The following is a 22,214-nucleotide window of genomic DNA, read 5'->3' on the forward strand; positions in this document are numbered from 1 at the left end:
CTTACTCTCAAAAATCATACTTCTAGGCAGTATCAGAGCTCTGGCAGACGTTAAGTGTCATTTCTGAACTCTTTGCAGATGATCCGCTAGATTGACACCAGGAAGGCTGTGAGTTTACTTGGTAGTGAGGGAACGTCCTGAGCTCACATGGCTTTTGCTTAATGGCTGGAAAAAACTAGGCAATTCATTCTACGCTTGCCTTGTTTTTCTGGCTGTCAATATCAGCTGTAAAGGTGGGAAGACACAAACACAAAACCAAACAAAAAGAGGCCCACAAACAACCTGAACTTGCACAGAAATAGTAGTAGACATGCAGAACCATCCCTAACCGAGATATACAATCAGCTGTTTATGTCATTGCCATCTGGTAGACCACTGACTAATGCAAAATAAAGTCGCATTGGATTAGATTATATTATAAAAATCACTCCAACTGAAGAAGTTGGAGGAGGAATTCCTGTCTGGCATGAAAGGGGAGGGAAGACACATTAATTGCGTTGTGCCATTTTATAATTGCGTTCCAGTGGTAAATCAAGCCTGAGGGCTGACAGCCAGTGCTCAGGAGGGAAGTTGTGGCTGTTTAAACCCATTCCATTCTCTGGTTCATGATTGAGCTAAGAAGCTGCAAGATTTAGAGGAGATAAGAGAGCAAGAAATGTGAATTCAAGTAAAACAAAATCTAACCCCTGTGATTTATGTGCTGGATTAATCTCACTGTGGTGACCCGAGTCTTAAAGCAAGGGCAGCCTCAAGCTCAAAACCATGTCTTTCTAGTAAGCATTGCAGATGAAACACATTTCTCGTGCTCATTTTGTTGTGCTCATTAGCTAAGTAATTGCTTGTGCTCATTAGATAACAAACTTTTAAATCTGGAACTGGATACGAGCTCTGCAAGAAGGCTGTCCTCAGCCATTCCCAAGGGTGCATTCATTTTTATTCTGTCTCTTCAAATCACTCTTCAAGAAGAGCTTCCCCTGCACGCTTAAAATAAACCACAACTGAGCTTAACACCCAAGGCAATTAAACTTATCTATCTCAGTTCTTAGTCCCTTGTAGTTCATCAATTCAACACACTTACGGTGAAACTTTGGACCCATAGAAGCCAATGGTGAAACTCAAAGGGAACTAGGATTTTGCCACAGGGCTGCTCTCTGTACAGCCTCCATCATCAAAGGAACATAAGGATGACTGCAGGGCACGTCAGTCAGGCATGAAATTACACAGAGGAACCCCACTAAATAATTTCCCAAATTGTATGTTGCTGAGGAGAATAACTCAGAGAGCAAACGGCATGAATGGATCAGAGCTGTGTGCAGTCAAATGAAGATGGGTAGAGATTTGTACTAAGAATTTTACACAAGAAGATACCAGTAATTTAAAAAAATACGATCAAGCATTTTTAGGTCAAATTCAGTCCAGGTACAGTCATTGTGGTGGATTTACACCAACACTTATATTGGTGCACCTCCATGAGTTTTGCAATGGGAAGAAGTAAATACAACAAACAAGGCAGCATGAATTCTCCCTACAAAGCCACACAGCACAATGCATTTATAATGGCTTCATGTCACATTTCGTTTGACTTTTGATATTCTTTTATATACCCTTGAATGTTGGTACTAGTTTAAAACGCACTGTAAACTTAGTACTTTCAAGTTGCAAACTTATTTACAGGTCCTTTTTCCAATTATGTGAAGATTGCGTGTTTATCTCTATTCTTTCACGCAAATTACCAAAGACCATGGAGCAAGATTTTCCAAGAATCAGCAACAGGGAAGGACAGATGACATGAGAAAGTGAAATTCATGTTCATGAGATACAGGCCACCTGCCTATGGCTTCATCAAGCAACTTTCCCAGGCTGCTCCACTAGAAAGTAATGCAGCTTTGCCCAAATTGCCGCATTCAATCTCTGCATTGCATGAACAAGAGATCAAAGGCCCTGAATCCTAACCACTGATCTATGGCAGGTTTTAGTACTCTACTAGCTACCTCTTATCACTCTCCCATGGACCTTGCAATGCTCACAGCGGAGTCAGCAGGAGGGAACTATGCCCATATGTTTGGTGACTCACATTAACACGCCAGACTTTGAAATATAGAGCTGAAAACCGGGCACACAGTCCCTTTCATCAGCTCTGCTATGGGAGTAATAACCACCAGTAGGGCAGGCAGCAGTGGGCTGGAATGTTAAAACACAACAGCAAGATTCACCAGAGCTCCCTCTGGCAGAGCCTTGTGTCCTGAATTTGGCTGGGATAGAGTTAATTTTCTTCCTAGTAGCTGGTATAGTGTTATGTTTTGGATTTAGTATGAGAAGAATGTTGATAACACACTGATGTTTTCAGTTGTTGCTAAGTAATGTTTATACTAAGTCAAGGATTTTTCACCTTCTTATGCCCACCCAGCAAGAAGGCTGGAGGGGCACAAGAAGTTGGGAGGGGACACAGCCAGGGCAGCTGACCCAAACTGGCCAAAAGGGATATTCCATACCATATGATGTCATGCCCAGTATATAAACTGGGGGGGAGTTGGCTGGGGAAGGCAGATCGCTGCTCGGGAACTAACTGGGCATAGGTCAGCGAGTGGTGAGCAATTGTGTTGTGCATCACTTGTTTTGTAAATTCCAGTTATTTTATTATTATTATTGTCATATTATTATTATCATTATCATTATTCATTTCTTCCTTCCTGTCCTATTAAACTGTCTTCATCTAAACCCACGAGTTTTACTTTTTTTCCAATTCTCTCCCCCATCCCACTAGGTGGGGGGCAAGTGAGCGAGCGGCTGTGTGGTGCTTAGTTGCTGGCTGGGGTTAAACCACGACACCTTGAAAGAGCCCAGAGACAGCGATTCACAAAAGCAGGAACATGCTCAGCAAATAGAAGGACCCGATAAAAGCTGCATTACAAATATCACCTAATTAACCATTACCTACATTTCCTAACAGTAGGAAACTTAATCTGTATGCGGGGTCAACTTCAAAGGGAGAGGAGGTCTAGGCTGAAGAAATACAAAAGGATGCATAACCAAAAGCCATGGGATTAAAGAAAGGGAAAGGTTAAAACACAAAGTGGAAAAAAAATCATTGAGAGCAAACCATTACACTGTCAAGCGGGGTCTTAGTGGCAATGATGGAAGCCCCATGACTTGGAAAGTTTAAATTTAGAGTAAACAAAGCATTAGGAGGCTTACACCCCAGGGAGCAGTCTTGCCTCATCAGGGAGACAGCCTGCACCAGCCACCTCTGCCTCTAGTGTCTCCTCTTCTTCAGTACATAATCACACTGCTCTGATGAGCTATTTCAGTCAAGCCAAATATTTCAAAGATACAGCAATTTAGAGATTATCTATGACCTCTGCATCAAGCAGTTCTTCTACTTGCAAATAATTAGCTGGGGAAACTGCTTGCCAGAGAGTTATATTTCAGCCTGGGCAAGATCCATGAATGAAGCTGCACTGGTTCTGTGATTTTTAAGAGCAAATTTGGCACGGCAGTAACCTCTTCTGGACCCTGAGGTCACTGCTCACCATGCTCTGCAAAGTAATTAATGTAGTCTGACAAAGAGTTGCCAGAACTGCTCTTTAATTCACTGACATTCTGAGACTGAAACTTTCCTTGTTCAAACTGTCTGTAAACCGTGGGGATCTTCTAATACGCTATATGACAAATGGTGGGTTCTCCTCCCAGTGGTACTGATGACCCATATTCTTCCTTTCTATCATTTTCCTCCCTCTTTACCCTTGACCATCATAATCTTATAGATGTTCAGAGTCATGAGAAAGGGCCCTTTCTCATTCCTGTTGAGGCCACTTAATGCTGTTACATCAGTGGGACCATGCAATATCCTGCGACTAGGCATGGCAGTAGCCACTCTCCCTGGCCTACCAAGAAAGCTAAAGCAGTTGGATCATTTTCTTCTACTTTGTATTTTACTCTACCACAGTGTTAATCCAGAATACTTGGGGAAAATAAAACCCTCTTCAGAAACAGTAACACACAGACCCACCTTCCAGCCCCATCATTTTGTGATCAACAGCTGGCCCATGCTTTGAGAGTCATGCAGCTACTAGAAAGTTTATCTCATCTTTCACCAAAGAGGTCAGCTCCCCTTTGCTTTCTATCACAGAAACCTTCCTGGTAGGTGCAAATAAGAAGTGGGGAAGAAAGGCTCAGGCAATCCTGTTGTTAGCATGCAAGGAATCAGCTCCCTTCTGTACCGATGCTGGAGCGACAGCGGGAGAGGTGGCAGCAAAGGTGTCCTATATCTCACTTAAAGGACAAAAGGAAATACCACATCAGCAGCACTAGTGATTCTCGTCACCAAGGCCTGGTTGTCCCGGAGAGTGCTGAAAGAGACCCAGGCCACAGGCCATGCCTACTCTCCCTCCCCAAACTAGTTAATCTTTCTGAGGAGAGGCATGACTGGGGTCCAGAGCACCTTCTAAGCACAGCTCCTTTTGGGGAAAACAAGTCACACGGTAAAACATTGCCCTCTGAAGTGGTTTCATGCTGATTTCAGTACGTGCATATATGAAGACAGAAGTTAGCCTACAATGTCTTTTATAAATATCTGGGAGCAGAAACACAATGGATAAGTGCCTCTCCAGGGCTTTCTATTTTCATTCTAAACAAGCTTTGCTTCAGGGCTCTCTGTTTTCCTTCCAAATAAGCTGTGGTTTTACTTCTCTGTCAATTTACCAAAATGAGAATATTGCAGGTAATCTGCTGTGAAGTATAATCTAGTTTTCTGGTACTAAGTAATAATTTTAGGCCAACCATTAAACATTCTTCCATAGAGACCTTGAGTAGTTTATTGCTGAAAACTAGTGACATCAGGAATACTGATCCAGGAATGAGCAGCTGCGGAAAGCTTTATAAACAAGCTACTCCAAACCTCTTCCTCTTCAGCTCAGCAGCTTCCTTCAAATATAAATGTGCCTCCATGTATTTTTGCAGGCACAAGTTGGGCATTGTGAGCTTGGCTAGGATTGACTAGGTTTCTTACTAAACTTAAAGGGATTCACTTATCAGGAGGCACTTATCATTAGGCAATGCAGAACACTTAACACTCCTATTTCTCCTTTGTCCTCTGTGCCAGCATTTATTTGTTCATCTGAATAAACATACAATGCTGCTGTATCTGTTTATCAGCTTCCTTATTTCCCCAGAGGCAAGTTCTCATGAGATGTCCCCATGGCAGGGAAATGCAAATGTATGCAGTAGTGTGACAGGTGAGAGAACCACAGCTAAAGCAGATGAGGATGGTCCCCAGCAGATCTCCTTGGAATAAAAGGTTTCTCCAGATGTTCCCGTGTCACCCCCTGCTGTGCAGAAATGTAATTTAGCTTCTTCTCCATACACTTACACTACAAAAATCAGACATTGGGCGGATTAAAAATAGGCTTGACCAACCCTATCTGGGTGACATGGGACAGAGCAAGAGAAAAACGCCACTGTGAAAGCACAACGCACAGACCTAACAAAAATCTTCAAGCTCTCAAAATTGTTAGGTTGCATGCTCAGACCAACTGCACCTGCACAATTGCTCCAAAGGGGTAAAGGTAAGTGGGAGTTACAGGTCATCACAAAGACACCAACACGCACAGGACCATGCTAACACAGCTCTGCTCTTCAGGACCCAAACTAACCTCTTTGCATGACCTTGCCTTGACAATACAGACTTTCTAGTGGGCATACAACTCAGCACTCTGCATAAATTATGCAGTGTGGGTAAACACCCTCTTACCTACTGAAAATTACATGATTTCAATATGCTTTAATCACCCTTAGTATTCAAGGATTTACTTTTCTGGGTGAAAGATGAATAGATTTTGGTCCTGGAAGCTGCTTTTCCTGACCTACAAGCAAGAAAAAGGATGGTTCAGGCACCACAAAGCTCCTCCTCACAGACCTCCTCTGCCACGGCAGGACAGTTTGCACTGCATGGGTCCCTTTTACCAGAGCCATCAAGGCTCCACGTGTTCCTCTTCTCTGTCCCCCATCCATACCTCCTGGCTGGGACAAGGACATTGCTCTCATTACTTCGCAGTCAGGAATACCCTCTGCAGGACACCACAAGGAAAGTACAGAAGAGATAATACCAGACCAGACTGTTAATTAACAGCACTAGTCCCCCAAATTAGCTTCTATTATTAAAGGATGAGTGGGAATTTTCTACATTTTCATCTTCAAAATATCTCAGAGACGCTTCATGAATACAGCACAAATCTCTCTTTCCTTCCTGCCATATATCTCATGTGACTTGTGCTAACTCTGGGCTCCCCTGTTAAACTGAGTGAAGTGGGGAGAGCTGGGGGGGGCTATTTAAAAAGCAAACGTCTGGCTTTCAACACAACTTTATTCTGTTGTTCTGATCTCTCCATATTCATGTGACTTGATCTAAAATTTAACAAGAGACCAACCACATCAAAACTGAAATCCCAGTCTAAATGTCCAAGTTCTTTGTGCGTTTGGTAATCTCCCACTGAATCCGACATTACGGTGTTAGAACAACAGAAACGTGTAGTTTGGGGTCACTGCCTTAATGTCTTGGACACGCTCTCCCAAGTGGTCTGCATTTCATTTCAAGCAAAAACAAGTGAGTAAAGCAAGGGATCCTGGCAGCCAACCACATAAGGCTGGATTAGGGTGGTTGTCTCAGTGTAATAACCCTTTCTTTTCCCTTTTTAACATAGAAACAATGTCTGAACTGGACATTTGCAAGGGAGAGAGCTTCTAAATGGGAATTAACTGTTATTCACAGGTAGCGTTTGCAACGAACAGTATTAATAAGTGCCCCTCACACTCCCTCCAGGCCACTCTCCGAAGAAGCAGCAAGTTTATACAGTCATGGGTTTGATTAGACACAGTGATTTTATATACTTAATTTTGCAGGGTTTGGTTTGGCTGACTTTTTAAATTACTGACAATCAGAATATACACACAATTGGTTCTGCCTGTAGCAGCCATATAGCTAAGTTTCAAAACCACAAAAATACACACAATTTCCTTGTCTACAGCTTTCCAATTTTCCTATATACATGCATTTCCTACCAGCAAGCTGCAGGCAGCTTGCCATTCAGCTCGTGGAGTTTCTGGCTTACCCTTCAGGGAGGCCTCACCCCCTCCAGGACTGAGAAAGAAGACAAGATTCATCTCTGGCATTCGGACTCAACCTACCCTGGCCAAGCACAGCACATTGAGGTATCAAAGGCACATTCTGGGGCACCAAAGAGGCACTGCAGATCTCCTCCAAAAAGACTCAGGAACTTGCCCAAGGTCCCTCAAGAAATTTGTGGCAGAACAGAGAATGTCAGCTACTTCCCTAGGACATCTGCATCCCCAAAAATGGGTGGAGTGTTCTGTTCTCAGTCATGTAACAAATGTACTGTACAAGAGATCTGCTGCAAGACTACCTACAGAGAACATAATTCTCGCTCTGATAAATAGGGGAGCTGTAATTACAAGCAGGGTAAGTGTTGGAGGCAAAGCTAATGGGTAACAGCTCTGAGGACATAAGGAGCTAAGTCAGGCAGGTAAGGATTTCTTTTAAATCCCTCCTGCACATAAAACCATGGCATGGAAAGCCAAAGGCTACATATTCCCTATTCTCAAGTTCTTCCAGATGCCTTAAGTGGGCCACTCACCCACAAGGGATGAGGCTACGCACATAGCTATCAATCCCACTGGTAAATGAAGTGTTTCAAGTAAATTTTGCAGTAAATCAATAAAAGGAAGAAGGGAAGGCTAGCCTCTGCCAAAGTCTTCAGTCCATGTTCTCCCACCCTAAACAACACAACTGCCTCTTGTCTGTTGTATTACGAACTTTCGTTATCGTATCTGGGAAAACCTTCCACTGATAAGGACCATGTCCTCCCATACTACAACTCAGTCATTTGTTGTGCAGTGGAAGTGTTATGAGGGCAACTGCAAATCTCTCAGCTTAAGGGTTACACTACAGGTAAACATCAAACCTGTGCAATTTCTTGAAAATTTACCACTCACATTTGGAAGCCAAAGCACTCATATAATAAAAAAAAAAAAAATGCTATAAATTCCTCTTAAAAACCCTGGATGCAAGAGTGAGAAGTGATGTGGGAAACTCTGGCCTTTAGCCAAATTATAAAAGAAATTATTCACTAGCCCTGTAGGTTCATTAATCCAGTTCTGCTATAAATTTTTATTACAAGTTATTATTGATTCATAGCCATAAACACAGTGGATGCTTGAGATCTTTGCCCAAAAGTTTTCACAGTTGCAAATCCTGCACTTGGAAAGACTTGTGCTTACTTCAATATCCAGGAGCAGACCCCATTCATCTCAACATCAGCCAACTCATGTTTGTAATTTTAGTTGTTCCTACTGACAGTTGAGTAACACTGGCACCTTCCAAATAATCCTTTGATTTGCTGACATCGCATGTGCTCTTGGGAGGATACGTATAGTCAACATCCCCTATACAAATGGACAGAGCTGATTGATTAACTACTGATGCTTGGGACATTACAAGCTCAAGTGATGTATGATCACGTTCAGTGGCCTAAGAGCCAAATGGGTCAGAAGAAGTAAAGCGAAGGATTCTCTCTGGGTTTCAAGTTACCAAAGTAAAAGCCTTTTGAAACAGGATCAGTTCTGAAGTAAAAAGAATGCCACAGCAACTTCTGAATGTGTTGAAAAAGCTAACCATTGGGAAGGAAAACTATAAAAAAAAAAAAAGATCTTTGAGTGCAGTCAAACATAATGTGGTCTTGCAGTATAATTCTGTTTCAACTACATTCCTGAACTGTTACTGACTAGAGTTGCAGCAAAATTAAGAAATTCATCAGCAAAATCTAACTCAGTTCTGTCTAAACTACAAAGATGAATTACCCACTAAGCTGTGTGAGATGTCAGTGCTCCCATGCTGGGTAGCACTGCTTAATACAGGTCTATGCAGCACCAGCACAGAAAGCTGCTGCCTGGCCAAGGAAAGATGAAGTCCAAAATTAACAGATCCGGTTTAACACGCAATACCTGAAGGGAAGTGCCAACTGAACAGGCAACATCTTCTTTAATTAAAGTTGCATAGGAGTGGGGATAGCGAGAAGGACACATCTGATGACTTGGTACAATTCGGCCATAAAAAGAAGACTGGATGCTGATGGTGGTTCTGTGAGGACACCTCAGGGAGACATATTCTCCATCGCAGGCATGATCAGTGTAATTCTTTAGTACTTGTGATATGTAACCTGCAAAAACCATGACAAAAACCATCATTAGTGAAAGGTAGTTAATATTTAGGTGATTTACAGCAGTGCAGTCTAACAAATACACAACTAACAAGCAATGAGGGATGCAGATTTTATTAGTCATCTCACACATGTGCAAAGGAGAGAGACTGTGACATGGCGGGGGGGGGCTTGGTGATTTGGCCTCCAGCCGTGTTATGTATCCTCAGTGGAAGCAATATTCAGATGCTCCAAACTCTTAGTCCAATCATACCCCTTATTTACATTGGTGTATCTGTCAAGTTTACAGGAGATGCAGCTGAGCCAGACTCAACATTTAGACCACACCTAGATACTGCATCCAATTTTTAGCCCACTAATACAAGACAAACTTCAATAAACTGGAGTGAGTTCAACAGAAGGCCAGGGAGATGGTTGAGAGCTGGAGCACTTGCCCTGTAAGAAATGGCTTGTTCAGCCTGGAGAAGAGACAGCTTTGCGGGAAACTAATAGCAGCCTGCCAGTATCTACAGGGAGGTTATCACGGAGATGGAGCCAGGCTCTTCACAATGGTGCATGGTAGGAGAATGAGAGATAACAGGCACAAGATGGAACAACAGAGTTTCAGACCAGGTATGTGGAGCAACTTTTTCACTGTGAGGGCAGTCAAGCAGTGGAGCAGGTTGCCCAGAGAAGTTGTGCAGTCTACATCCTTGGAGGTTTTCAAGACCTTGCTGGATAAAGCCCTGAGCAACCTGGCCTGACCTTCTAGTTGACCCTGTTTTGAGCAGGAGGTTCAACTAGAGAACTGAAGTCCCTTCCAACCTCACTTTTCCTGTGAACTTACGATCACGGGCAAGAAAGGCCCAGACACAGAGCCACTAAGGGGAAAGTTGGGGTTACAGTTGGTTGTATGAGGTCCTATTCCATCATGACACACCACTCACATCTTTGATCTCCCTTCACAATACACCATTTTAATTCTTCTGGTTGCCCCTTCTGTTCTAGGCCTTTGACACAAAAGCTTTGCTTTCTCTCCAATTCTGCAAAGTTTCAATCTTTTTAGAAGGAAAACAGTATGCAGAACCAAATCTCTCCTTGTTTGTTAGAGGATGACATTATCCACAATAATAAAGTTGTTAACAAGAATAAAGCCTGGGATCAAAACCTCATAAAAGTTACACCAAGTTAAAAGGGCTGATTACAGTCAGGTTGCCATGGCAACTGCCAAACAAATCCTGACTTTGCCACACTCACGCATGAGGAGACACCACTGTGGTGCTGATATAGAGGCATCTGTGCAAGGAACTCTATAGCATGACCCATGTCAGCATCAGCCATGGTCCCATTCCACCCTACAAACTTCCTCTCTGTAATGAGTTTGGAAGTCACCTTCCCACTACTGGTCACCCACACAAGTCTATCAGCAGCAAACCCACAATGCCCTGTCCCTGTCTACCTCTTAAGAAAAGGTAGACTCGTTTCTTAAGAGGTAGAGTAGAGAGAAAAGACAAAACCGTTAAGAGAAACAAGTAATTCCTGGACAAATTCCTAAAAGGGCACCTGATGTATATCTTGGACTTGTTTTTAAAAAATGGCTAAAATGTGATTATTCTCTTGCTGGCCCATAATCATAGAACAATTTAGGCTGGTACCTCTGCAAGTCATCTAGTCCAACCTTCTGCTCAAAGAAGGGCCAGCTTAGACCAGGTTTCCCAGGGCCTTGCCCACTTCTGAATATCTCCAAGGATGGGGCCTCCATAACCTCCCTGGGCAACCTGTGCCAATGCTTAACAACTTTCTCAGTGAAAAATTTTTTCATTACTTGCAATTGGAATTTCTCATGCTATGACTTTTTTTTGCTCCCTCTGGTTCTTTTATCGTACATTTCAGAGAAAAGACTGGTTCCATTTCCTCTATACCTTTAGGTAGTGTAAAACAGTAATTATACCCCACTCTCCTTATTCTTTACTTCTGCTAGAGGAACAGAGCAGCTCCCTCAGTCTGTTATTATTTATCATATGTTCCAGTACCCTTGCCTTCTTGGCAGCCAAAGGGACTCTCACCAGATCCTCAACATCTTTGCTGTACTGAGGGGCCAGCTTGGTATGCAGTTAGCTTTCATTACTGCAAGGTGCACTGCTTCCTCATGTTCATCATCCTGTCCTCCAAGACATGACAATACACACAGGGAAGCACAACTCATGTGATTTGAGAGAATTCATGTGGCTTGCTCAGAATAATTCAACATCAGCTCTAGCTATCCTTGTAGACACATCTGTAGGGTATATTTACTCCACTAAGTTAAACACTCCTAGGACCACTTCTCTATCCCTAAGGCCATACCCAGCAACTTCCTCTTACTCTCCAAAATAGTACGGCCTACATCCAGAGCTTTTACTGGGAATAGTTCTTCTTCCATACCAACACTGAAACCTAGCTCAGGAGCTGTGTGAAAGAATACTGGTCTGAACAAATTTTGAGGTGCCTAAAACAACTATAATCATTGTTCTTAGAGATAACCAACCCACGGTAATTTAGCTTCAGCATTCAAGCTGCCACTATGAGGGCTCTATTCTCCGATTTCTCTAAATTTTAGCCCGTAGCTCTTATTTAGCAGTTCTGTTGCTACAGTGCCTCAAGGTGTGTGCCAAATAGATATTTACTCAAATCAACATATTAATTGCCAAGTCCCCAGGGCAGCATTTGCTTATAAGAGAAAGGCTGAGACACAGCCCCAATAATTAGAGTAAGTGACAGGGCTGCATCAGATCAGGGAACAGCAGTGTTTAATTTAGTGCCTTTATCTCACTTGTTCAAGGAAGCGCTCTGGGGATAAAATGAACTACTGGAGTGCATCTCCTTTCCCAGTAAGTAGAATACATGCTTTGTGTGATGCTGTACACCTAGTCCTGGAGTCAGATCAGCTCTTCTCCCTCAAAAGTGAGGCAACCATACAAGATGGGCATCAGGAAAAGCAAACTACAAACAAAACCAGAACATAACACAAAACATTAAACCCCACTTTCCACACTGTTACTCCAGTGCATTAGGACTTTTCCCTGAGGCTGACCTATTAGGAAGCCAGAGAAATACAACCAAAGTGCAGTCAAGACTCTACTGGCTCCTCTGAATATTCAATTATTCTGTCAGAACAGCCACCTTAGAGCATGCCTTTCATATTACTAATTCAGGATCAGGGAAGGTTTCAACCCCTGCAATTAGTGCAGATCACTTGTTGAAACAACTCCTCCCTCTCGTCTTCCATCAGCAATCTCAAAATAGCTTGAGTTCGTTCAAGCTCAAGATATTGAAGGGATTGAATGCTTTGATGGTGACTGGCTAATAATAAATAAAGCACAATGTCTAAAACATCTGGCACTGACCACTGTCAGAGAGAAGATATTGGATTAGGCAGGGGCATGATCAGGGATAACATGATGTTCTTCAAAGAGCAAAAGTGGCTGTAGAGAATTAGTTCCCTTTTTTTTTTTTTTCCTCTTTAAGTGTGCCAAATTTGCACTATGTTCATTGGTAGTCCTTTTGAAAGCGTTGGCATTTTGTTACCCATTGATTCATGGTCCAGTAACCCAAAATCAGAATTGTTTTCGGCATCCTTGCTGAATTTTCAGTAGCAAGTCTCCAATGACCTTTTTTAGCACTACATGTGGTACCAGGGAGGGAACTACTGGGATGCTCTTTATCAAATGAAATGCACAAACATGTAGGCAATGGCAGGTGTTTGAGGACTTCGATGGCACTTGTATACCAAGGTAAGAACCACTTCATAAGTGTACAAGGAATAGCTTACAGAACTCTCTGACTCTTTCCTGCCAAGCATGAAACAATCTCTTTTGGATGGCTGCAAGAAACTATTTTAGTTTAGTACAATGATACAGCAGATCACCAATCAGCTATTCATAGACCACAGAATATGTCAGTCAAGAAACTGAGATGATAAACATTATCAAATTATTTTATCACTCCCCATTGAGTATATTTCTCTGCATTATTATCTGGGATACAAGCTACAGCCTTACAAGTGTCCACTCCAAACAAAGATAAGGCAGGCTGTTATTAAAGATGGCCAAAGACATTTGCCACTCCTTTTTTCACCCTCAAATTCTGGGATGTGAAATCACCATTGTCAGATCCAGGAACTGAAGGCAAGCAATTATTTGAGGAAAACATCCTAGCTGTACTGCCCCAGTCAAATCTACTCTATTTTGTCATGGTTCATCTTGGAGTGGAAGTGACATAAATTCTCATGATTTTATCAGGAAATTTTTTGGTGGTTCACTTATTAGCCTGTCTAGGGAAGACAATGTTAGAGTAGGTGGTAATTTGACCTTTTCTTTAAAAATATATATTTCATTTGAAAGTATGGTAAAAGCATAAAAGAAATCTAAAGCATTAAGCCCTCCAAAACTTTTCTAAATGCTACATATTTTGAAAATCTGGGATAAAAAAAACCCAATCTTAGAATCCTTTGGGTTTAGTGCTTCTCTTTTTTTGAGGATTGTGTTGAGGACATGGAATCTTTGCTGGTGGGCATTCATACTCCCAAATTAAATCAATGTATAGAAGTGAAGTGCGAAACATCAACTTAATTCAAAAGACCAATGTCACTACCAAAGCAGGGATTTACACTCTGAAGACAGAATAAACAACCAAAAGTAGTGCATCACAAAAACGATAGATCATTTTTTCCCTCTAACAAGAAGGAAGTGTTCCTTTCAAACACCACTTGCCATTTATTTTTCCAAAGTCCAGAGTTTGACGCCTATCAGTCATCAGCAATTACTCTCCACTACTTACCAAACACAGCGCTTAATGCTGACCGTAACTCTATCCCACTGTCGTGGTTTAACCCCAGCCAGCAACTAAGCCCCACACAGCCGCTCGCTCACTCCCCCCCGGTGGGATGAGGGAGAGAATCAGAAGAGTAAAAATGAGAAAACTCGTGGGTTGAGATAAAGACAGTTTAATAGGTAAAGCAAAAGCTGCACACGCAAGCAAAGCAAAACAAGGAATTCATTCCCCACTTCCCATGGGCAGGCAGGTGTTCAGCCATCTCCAGGAAAGCAGGGCTCCATCACACCTAATGGTGACTTGGGAAGACAAACGCCATCACTCCAAACATCCCCCCCCTTCCTTCTTCTTCTCCCCCCAGCTTTCTATGCTGAGCATGACACCATATGGTCTGGGATATGCCTTTGGTCAGTTGGGGTCAGCTGTCCCAGCTGTGTCCCCTCCCAGCTCCTTGTGTCCCCCCAGCCTGCTCGCTGGTGGGGCAGTAAGGAGCAGAAAAGGCCTCGGCTCTGTGTGAGCACTGCTCAGCAGTAACGGAAACATCTCTGCGTTATCAACACTGTTTTCAGTACAAATCCAAAACATAGCCCCATACTAGCTACTGTGAAGAAAATTAACTCTATCCCAGCCCAAACCAGCACACCCACCTAGCAACAACAGTTCCCAAGAACCGTTTTCACCATTGCCTCTGCAGGGAACTGTTGCTCAGTTCTCATCCAACAGCCAGTTCTAACCCTCAACACACATGTGGACTAGAGAAAAATAACAGTTTCATACAGAATATTATAATTTTACAGGTACTGTAAATCTAAACATCATCCTTTACTTACTCTCATAGAGCTACAACCCTGCCTTTTTGAAACTAAAGCAACTGATGGAGTGGTTCACAAAAGCACAGATGATGCAAGAGCTTCCATCCCATCCAGATGTAGGATAATAGTAGAGTATACAAACACTCATTCATATATCCTATTTAACCATTGTTATCTAAAAGCAGTAAGCCCTCTTCTCCTACTTCCACTAAATACAGTTCTAGTTTTGCTTGACAAGGCACATAGCAACACACCAGCTCGCCAGTCATCAGAAGCCAAATTTCATCTTTCACCAGGAAACATCTCTGTGGGTGTGTGCTGGAGGAACAGAGACAATCACAATAAAACTCTTTGTACAGTTTGGATATGATCTGAAACTTCTAATAAATTACAAGGAAACTCAAAAGTATTTTAACAGTTAATGAACTACTACACATAATTCAAGCCAGAGCTTCATTAATATCTGCATTGAACTCTATCAAAGCTATAGTAATGTCTTCTTAAAATATCCCATTTTGAGCTTTTGTTGTTACAAATATAGAAGTGTATACATATTATAGAGAAAAATCAACATAATGAGAAAAGAACATTATACTTAGAAATAAGCCATTTCCCATTATCTGAAACTCATGAAGTCAGTGCAATTAACTGTGTTAGTGAACAAAACATTGCCTTGTTCCTGGTTGACACAGATTCTTTTATTTTTAATCCTCTTATTTTCCAAACCTGTATTGTTTTTTCAGTATTTACTGTTATTCTTTTCTAGTTTCCTCAGCTTCCTTGCAGATGTTTTTGAAACTCTGAATGTGAAACAGAACATTCTTCCAGGAGAGACCTTAATCAGATACTTTCTGAAGCTCAGACTACCCCTATACCACACTATTTTTCAGATAGGCTATGGACTTCAGAATTTCAGCTTATTCTTTATACGCAGAACACCAATACTCATAACATCTCACAGAAACAGTGCTAAGCCTGTGGAATAGAATAACACGCTACGAGAACAGGCAAACAGGGCTGAAATGTGACCCCAGGCAAGGCTTGAAGCCAGAGCAAGTAACTCAATGAATGCATTTCATACCAGGCATTACTGATAATCCTGTGGTTGCAGTAGTAAAAGCAGCTCTCTCAAATCACAGAGCAGCCTAGTACAGACAAGTAGCGTTTGTTATGCTTTGTTACTAATGCTGGAGATTAAAACTTGCTATTACAAACCTCCTACAGAAAGATTTACTTTCACTTCAGCTACTCCCCAACCCTTTCACCCTTCAGATACCATACAGCACTGGAAAAACTTGAACATCTTGTAAGCATACTTAGGAAAATATTTTTATTTTAAGTCAACAGTTCCTTGCCCACTATCTGATCTTCTGTACCACAGTTGAGGCTCCAAACAGTATCCAGTGTTAACTTAGAAAAACGTCTTTGAAACAAGAGTGAATTTAGAACTGCAGCTGAGTGCCAGCATTTCAAGGCTAAACAAGGTAACGTTTTCTAAATTCTGAACAGTATTTCATAGGTCTCCTGGGTTTGTGTAAGAATGAGAAGGTAGTGGAAATTGAACTGCTGAAGGCTAGGGGTGACAGGAATAAAAACATGGTGGTTTTCAACTCTGCAGGCTTGAATCTAACTCAGATACTACTGAGGATTATGGCTAATTATTCCCTTAAATTTCCTAACTGTAAACTCCTCTAGAATTTAATAAAACACTACAGCCCTAGCACAGAGTGTTGGAATAACTCTGGAGAATTTAATAAGCAACTCCAACTGCAAGGACTTTGGGTCTAGAACTTTAAAGAATTGCTCTAAAAATTCAATACAAAAAATCTTGTTTGCTATTTGAACATCATTTTCATCATTTTCTTTGTATGTCCCATAAGTCTATGGTTTCTTGAGAACTTACTTTTTTCTAAGATAAGTTTTTAAAGCGCTTATGGCTATGGAGCTTATTTTTTTCCTGATCTTTTGCATTTTGAAAGGGCAAATGAACAGAGTTTAAAAATTACCTTTTTTTTTTTTAAGTTTATCTTTCTAGAATCAGGGAAATTTAGCCTGGAAGGGCCTCCTGGAGTTCATCTAGTCCAAACTAGATGCTGCTCAGAGTTGGGCCAATATCAAAGTGAGATCAAGCTGCTGAGCACCTTGTTCAGCCCTTGCTCAGGACTGCCAAGGACAGGGATTCCCCAGCCTCTGAAGTACCCATGCCAGTGCTTCACCACCCTTCTGATTAAAATTTTGTTCAAATAAGTGCTCAGAATCTCCCCTGTCACAACTCATGTCTGTTGCCTCTTGCCTTTTTATTTTGCACCTGTGAGAGGAGCCTAGCTTTGGTTTATTTATAACTATTTTTAGGAAGTAGAAGGAAGCATCTGGATATCCCCTCAGCCTTCTCTTCTCTAGCCTCCCCTCCTACGCCATGTGCTCCAGCCCCAAACTACCATACTGGCCCTCCACTGGACTCCCTCCAGTTTGCCAGGGTTTCTGTTAGAATCTTACACCAGTATCATGACCTGTAATTCAAGGGGTTGACCATCCAGTTCCTCTGGATTTAAGGAATTTTTTTAAAACTTGTTTCCCTAGCTGTACGGTTGCAGACAGCCACGATGGTGAAGGAAACTTGACAGTACAGAGAATTTGGCTCGAAGAAGCCACACCAAGACTTCACCAACCTGCAGCCCTCTCTCCAGCTGTTTATTCCTGCTCCCCTATTTCAGATCAAAGCCTCTTCCATTGATCTGTGTGCATGTGTGTGTATGGGGGTCTCAGTGACAGCAACCAGAGTGGGACCACAGGTCAGAGGGTCCATGTGTGTGTCCTGCCAGCAACCGGAGCAAGTGAGGGTGTGCATATTGTGTGGGTTATGTATGTCCATCTGTGATCACCGGTGACTATCAAGCTGGACTAGCTGGCATGTAGAATAAGAGCTTTGGGATCCAGGTATGAAAGCGTCCTCAAGTGTAGGTCAGATACTGGAGAGACCAGACAGCCTCTGAGTCGGCTACAGGAGAGACCAGGAGGTCCAGGCCACCCATGGGAAGACCAGAGGTCAGGGAGTCAACTGAGAGACCCATCTGCATGCACACGTCTGTGTGTGAGCTCACTGGAGATGAGAGCACCCATGAGCCAGCTATTGCATGGACTGCCCAAGGCCAGTTACTGAGGGATCCACACTGCATGTATTCATGCATGTTTTCTACTCACAGGCTTTCATCCTGATCAACGAGAGAAGGGAACAGGATGAGGCCACTGGTGCTGTTTGTGTTTGTGTGAATGCTGAGTGTTTCTCCCTGTGTTGATCTGAGCAGCCTTAGGCAGCTCAGCATCACTGCTGCCTGCACCTGGGAACACAGGGCTGCTGCTGACTTGCCTCTATCAGGCTACCAGATTTGGCAACTCTGAACACTTCCCACTAAAAATTCTGTGTGTGGGTGTGTACATATGTGTATATATATAATGTATTTATATGCAGACATGCACACACACACAGAGACACGTGTTAAAAAAACAAAACCCAACCAACTTTGCAGAATATTTTACCTAGTTTAAGTTGCAGGAGAAGCCTGAACCCCACTATAACTGTGGTGTTCATTTTTTGCAGTGCTAAATTTCTTAGAACACTTTGTTACAATAGTGTTATAGCATTATAAACATTAATACATTATATAATTAATGTTAGTGTTACAGCATTATAAACATTAATGTCTTACTCTAATCATAAAAAGTGTAACTTAGCATGCATTAGTATGTATTATGTGTCAGTTATATGAAGTATATTGCACATAGCACAATCATATTTATAAAATATATCTTATAGCATAACCTAAAGACAATTACCAGGTCACCTTGGGAAGCCTTACAGGGTTTGTTCAGTACTCAGAGAATGAGAGCTGTAATTTTGACAGAGATTTAGTGTATACTTCTCACAGCCCACAAAGGTCAATTCCACGCACTATAGACAAGCCAGGCGCTATTTCATTCTAGAGATACAGCTGCAGTTAGTGTTAAGGTCATCACTTTATAGCTGAAGGAACCACATAAGTGACACTTCCTGAGCTCTTTCTCCTTGGCTCTCAACCAAGTCCTTGCCAAAACACAGTCATCACACAAATAAATCACAGCACTACTCACTGTGGCCTTGCTATTACATTCTAAGTAGTGATCAAGAGCTCACACCACTGGGGGTCACGTAGCTCTTATACATTGAGTTATAACAGGTTATTTTATCGAGAGGACAGTTTTTCTCTAGATGGCTTACACACCAGAGATTTTTCACAGCAAAACTACAGTGATATAGTTAGGCTGCCATAATGATACCCATATAATTTTCCGTAGTAAACGTAGTCACATGGGGACACACTTGCATAACTACCAATGCACCTTTGCTGGTAAACTTCCTCATGGAGACAAGTTTTAGCGGTGTTCATTTTGACTTTCAGTTCCACAAAAAAGTCCTTTTGATCCCACCCCTTCCTGTGACAATTCTTACGGAAAACAAATTTGACCGTGGAAATCAACATCATTACAAATCTAGCATCCAGATGGAAAGACCCTAGCTAAGAAAAAACAATCCCAAAGCTTGATGTCTCCCTGCAGCCATAGGCAGCACTGCCTGCCACAAATTTTAAGAGCTCAAACAGGATCTGTCCCCACATTCAGCCTGCTCCCAGGGCATGCTGATGCTCAACCTTTCCTACAAGCATCACCGGGTCTTATGCCAAGAGACTGACAGCCCTTCTGCACCTTCTGGTCCAGTCACTAAAATGGCTGAAATCAAATTTGTGCCATTTCTTAAGGGCCAGGGACCAACTTATTCATGTGTCGCTAAAGCGATTTTAATCTTATGTAACAGGGAAAGGAGTCAGGAGCTGGATTCATGCACCTCCCTCAGGACATGCTCTGAGCTTACTGAACGTCTCACTACGTATTCAAGAGGCCAAGAACATTTTATGGTGATGAACATCTTTGTCCACCTCCACCTAACCCATGATATAGAATAGCATAGCATAGCATTTGCACTTCCATGGCTTGTGTGGTCAATCTGCAAACAATCACTGTCACACTTTCTCCACTCCCAAAAGAGAAGCACCCTATAAGCCTCTGCAAGGCACCTCTTTATCTCCATCAAATCCCTTCTTGGGCCCTCCTTAGCCATATCACCCACAGAGAAGTCAATGCTGGTGAGCACAGTGCCCAACAGCAGTCTTCTGGTGCACCCTGATGCCCAAATAATGCACCTTTTGGGTTTTCCTCCAGTATTTTGAAAGCACGGGTTTACCACATACCAAAGAAAATTCAGTCCCAAATCTTCTCTGCAAATAGGAAATATTTGGCATCTGTCATGAAAGCACCTGCTGTATATCAGGTCTTTGGTAAGGTCTGTGACAGCTCCTTCGTGTCCCTATGCAGCACGACAGTGAGAGATAGAGCACCAACCTGGGAAGGTTGGGGACTGTCCAATTTGACCAAAACATACTTTCACTATTGCAAACACATGGGGAAGGGTTTGTTTTTGTATTAGAAGCATGCAGCAAGGGAAATATACATCAGCCTTGCTATAACCATGCACCTCTGCAGAGCTACAGCAGAAGTGCCTAAAAGCAGCCTGGCCTTTGCCCACAGCTTTACTGGGAGTGACAGGGAAGTATCCTGTTACCACCCAAATTAAAAGAAAGCTTTTGCACAGCATATCACACTGGGACAAAGAAAACAGTTATTTGACCACACAAGTGACAGACAAGATTTTATGTGCACTGACCAACTCTTTAAGCAAATCAAGAACTAAGCCATGACAATCTGACAAGGGCTAAAAAACACCAGCACTAAATAAACAGGTTTCTGCCTATTCGGGAGAACTTATTCTGACAAGATTATGAGTACAGAGAGATGGCAGCTTTGTTTAGACTAGGCAAACGGCAGGAGTGAAGGCAAAGTGCATAACCCTGCAGGGGCTGCTGCTAAAGCCATCACAAGCAGATGCAAGTGCTTCACACACAGTGCCAGAAGCCAGCTCTGGGGCGCTCAGAGTGACCTACACATCCCTGAAAAAAGTAGATTTCAAGTGGCAGGTCAAAATGTTGAACAACTCCTGTGATACCAGGGAGCAGATCTGAAATCCTGTTACCCTGCATGAAATAATACAGCGTGACTTACATGTGCAAATATCATCTTGGCAGGGAAAAGTTCTCCTACAGAAAAATATTTCCAATCAGGTTGTAGTCTCTCTCACTGATTTTAACAGGCACTTCAATGCTCCAATGGTCATTTTTATTAGAAACTTTTTTGTATTGCAAACTGTGAAACTGAAGACCTCCCTCATTTGATGTTGTGTAATAAGCATAGGGGATGATAGGCAATTTTCATGCCCAAGTAGGTCAAATCACTCTGGATTGCTTTGCTACCTAGCAATTTTTTCCACTGAAGAAGCAGGAAACTTTGGGGGACAGCGAAAAATTGCTGTCTGTGGTGGGAATGGCAGCTACTGCTTACAGACATACAGTGTGAGCTCTGCGGAGACACTGCAGAGAATCCACACTTGCGGTTCCCCTCCGGACTAGAGACCTTGTGCTTAATTCTCCCAGAATTCACCTCCCAAGAAAATTCAAAAATTAGGCAAAAGCTTGTTTCCAACACTGGGATTTTAACATCTCCCTTTTCCTTCTGCTTTAAATTCCATATTTTATTTATTTATTCTTATTCAGCGTAGATTTGACAAATTTAATGAAAGCAACAGCTCCAGAATGAACCTGCATCCTTTTCCCCAGGACCTGCAATAAGAACTATGATGCTGCCCTCTGCATAACCTTTGCCTGTGAAATGCATATTTCTCTTTGCTTTGGCCAGACCTTGGCAGCTTTATGAATCCCAAGAGAGGAAAGAAAATGAGGAGAGACTGAGACAAGATAGAAAAGGCTAAACAGTGAAAGGAAGAAGCAGAGTAGGGGGAAAAGAAGGAAATGAAAAAGGGAAAACAAAAGGAGGCACAGGGTAGAGTAGGCATGTAAAAAGAAATTCTCTTTCTCATTTGCCAGTTAGAAGTGTGGTCCCAGGAACTTATCCTGCCAGCAAGAATCAGCTGGAAGCATCGTGGAGGCTGGGTCACTTGAAACTGGAGAAACAGAGAGCAGCCTTATAATACTAAAAAGGAGAAAAAAGAAAGATTTTGAGCAAGAATATCCATTTGTAAGTGACCTCTCTTTATGTTCCTAAGTGGTCAAGCTCAAAATCATATCTGCTTGCAGAAAGGACTGTGTTACCCAGAGATAAAAGTTATCCAGGAGAAAAGGGAGCTCAGACTGGCTGTAAAAAGAGAAAAAATAAGAAGATAAAAAAGTAAGTTTGCATGAGTCTCCTCTAATTTCTGATATGCCCTATCTCTGATTAC

At 42.2% G+C, this 22,214-nt stretch overlaps 1 protein-coding gene across 2 annotated transcripts in view; it reads right to left on the reverse strand.

Moving 5' to 3' along the window:
- Positions 1 to 22,214, reverse strand: part of EVA1A (eva-1 homolog A, regulator of programmed cell death) — a 212,752-nt gene that overhangs the window by 143,844 nt on the left and 46,694 nt on the right. For both annotated transcript variants that reach the window (XM_030037094.1, XM_030037093.1), the window contains exon 2: positions 9,016 to 9,230. In XM_030037094.1, coding sequence (XP_029892954.1) covers positions 9,016 to 9,230 — 215 coding nt within the window. The remainder of the gene's footprint in view (positions 1 to 9,015; positions 9,231 to 22,214) is intronic.

Source organism: Aquila chrysaetos, chromosome 15 (assembly GCF_900496995.4).
Source record: "Aquila chrysaetos chrysaetos chromosome 15, bAquChr1.4, whole genome shotgun sequence".
NCBI lineage: Eukaryota > Metazoa > Chordata > Aves > Accipitriformes > Accipitridae > Aquila > Aquila chrysaetos.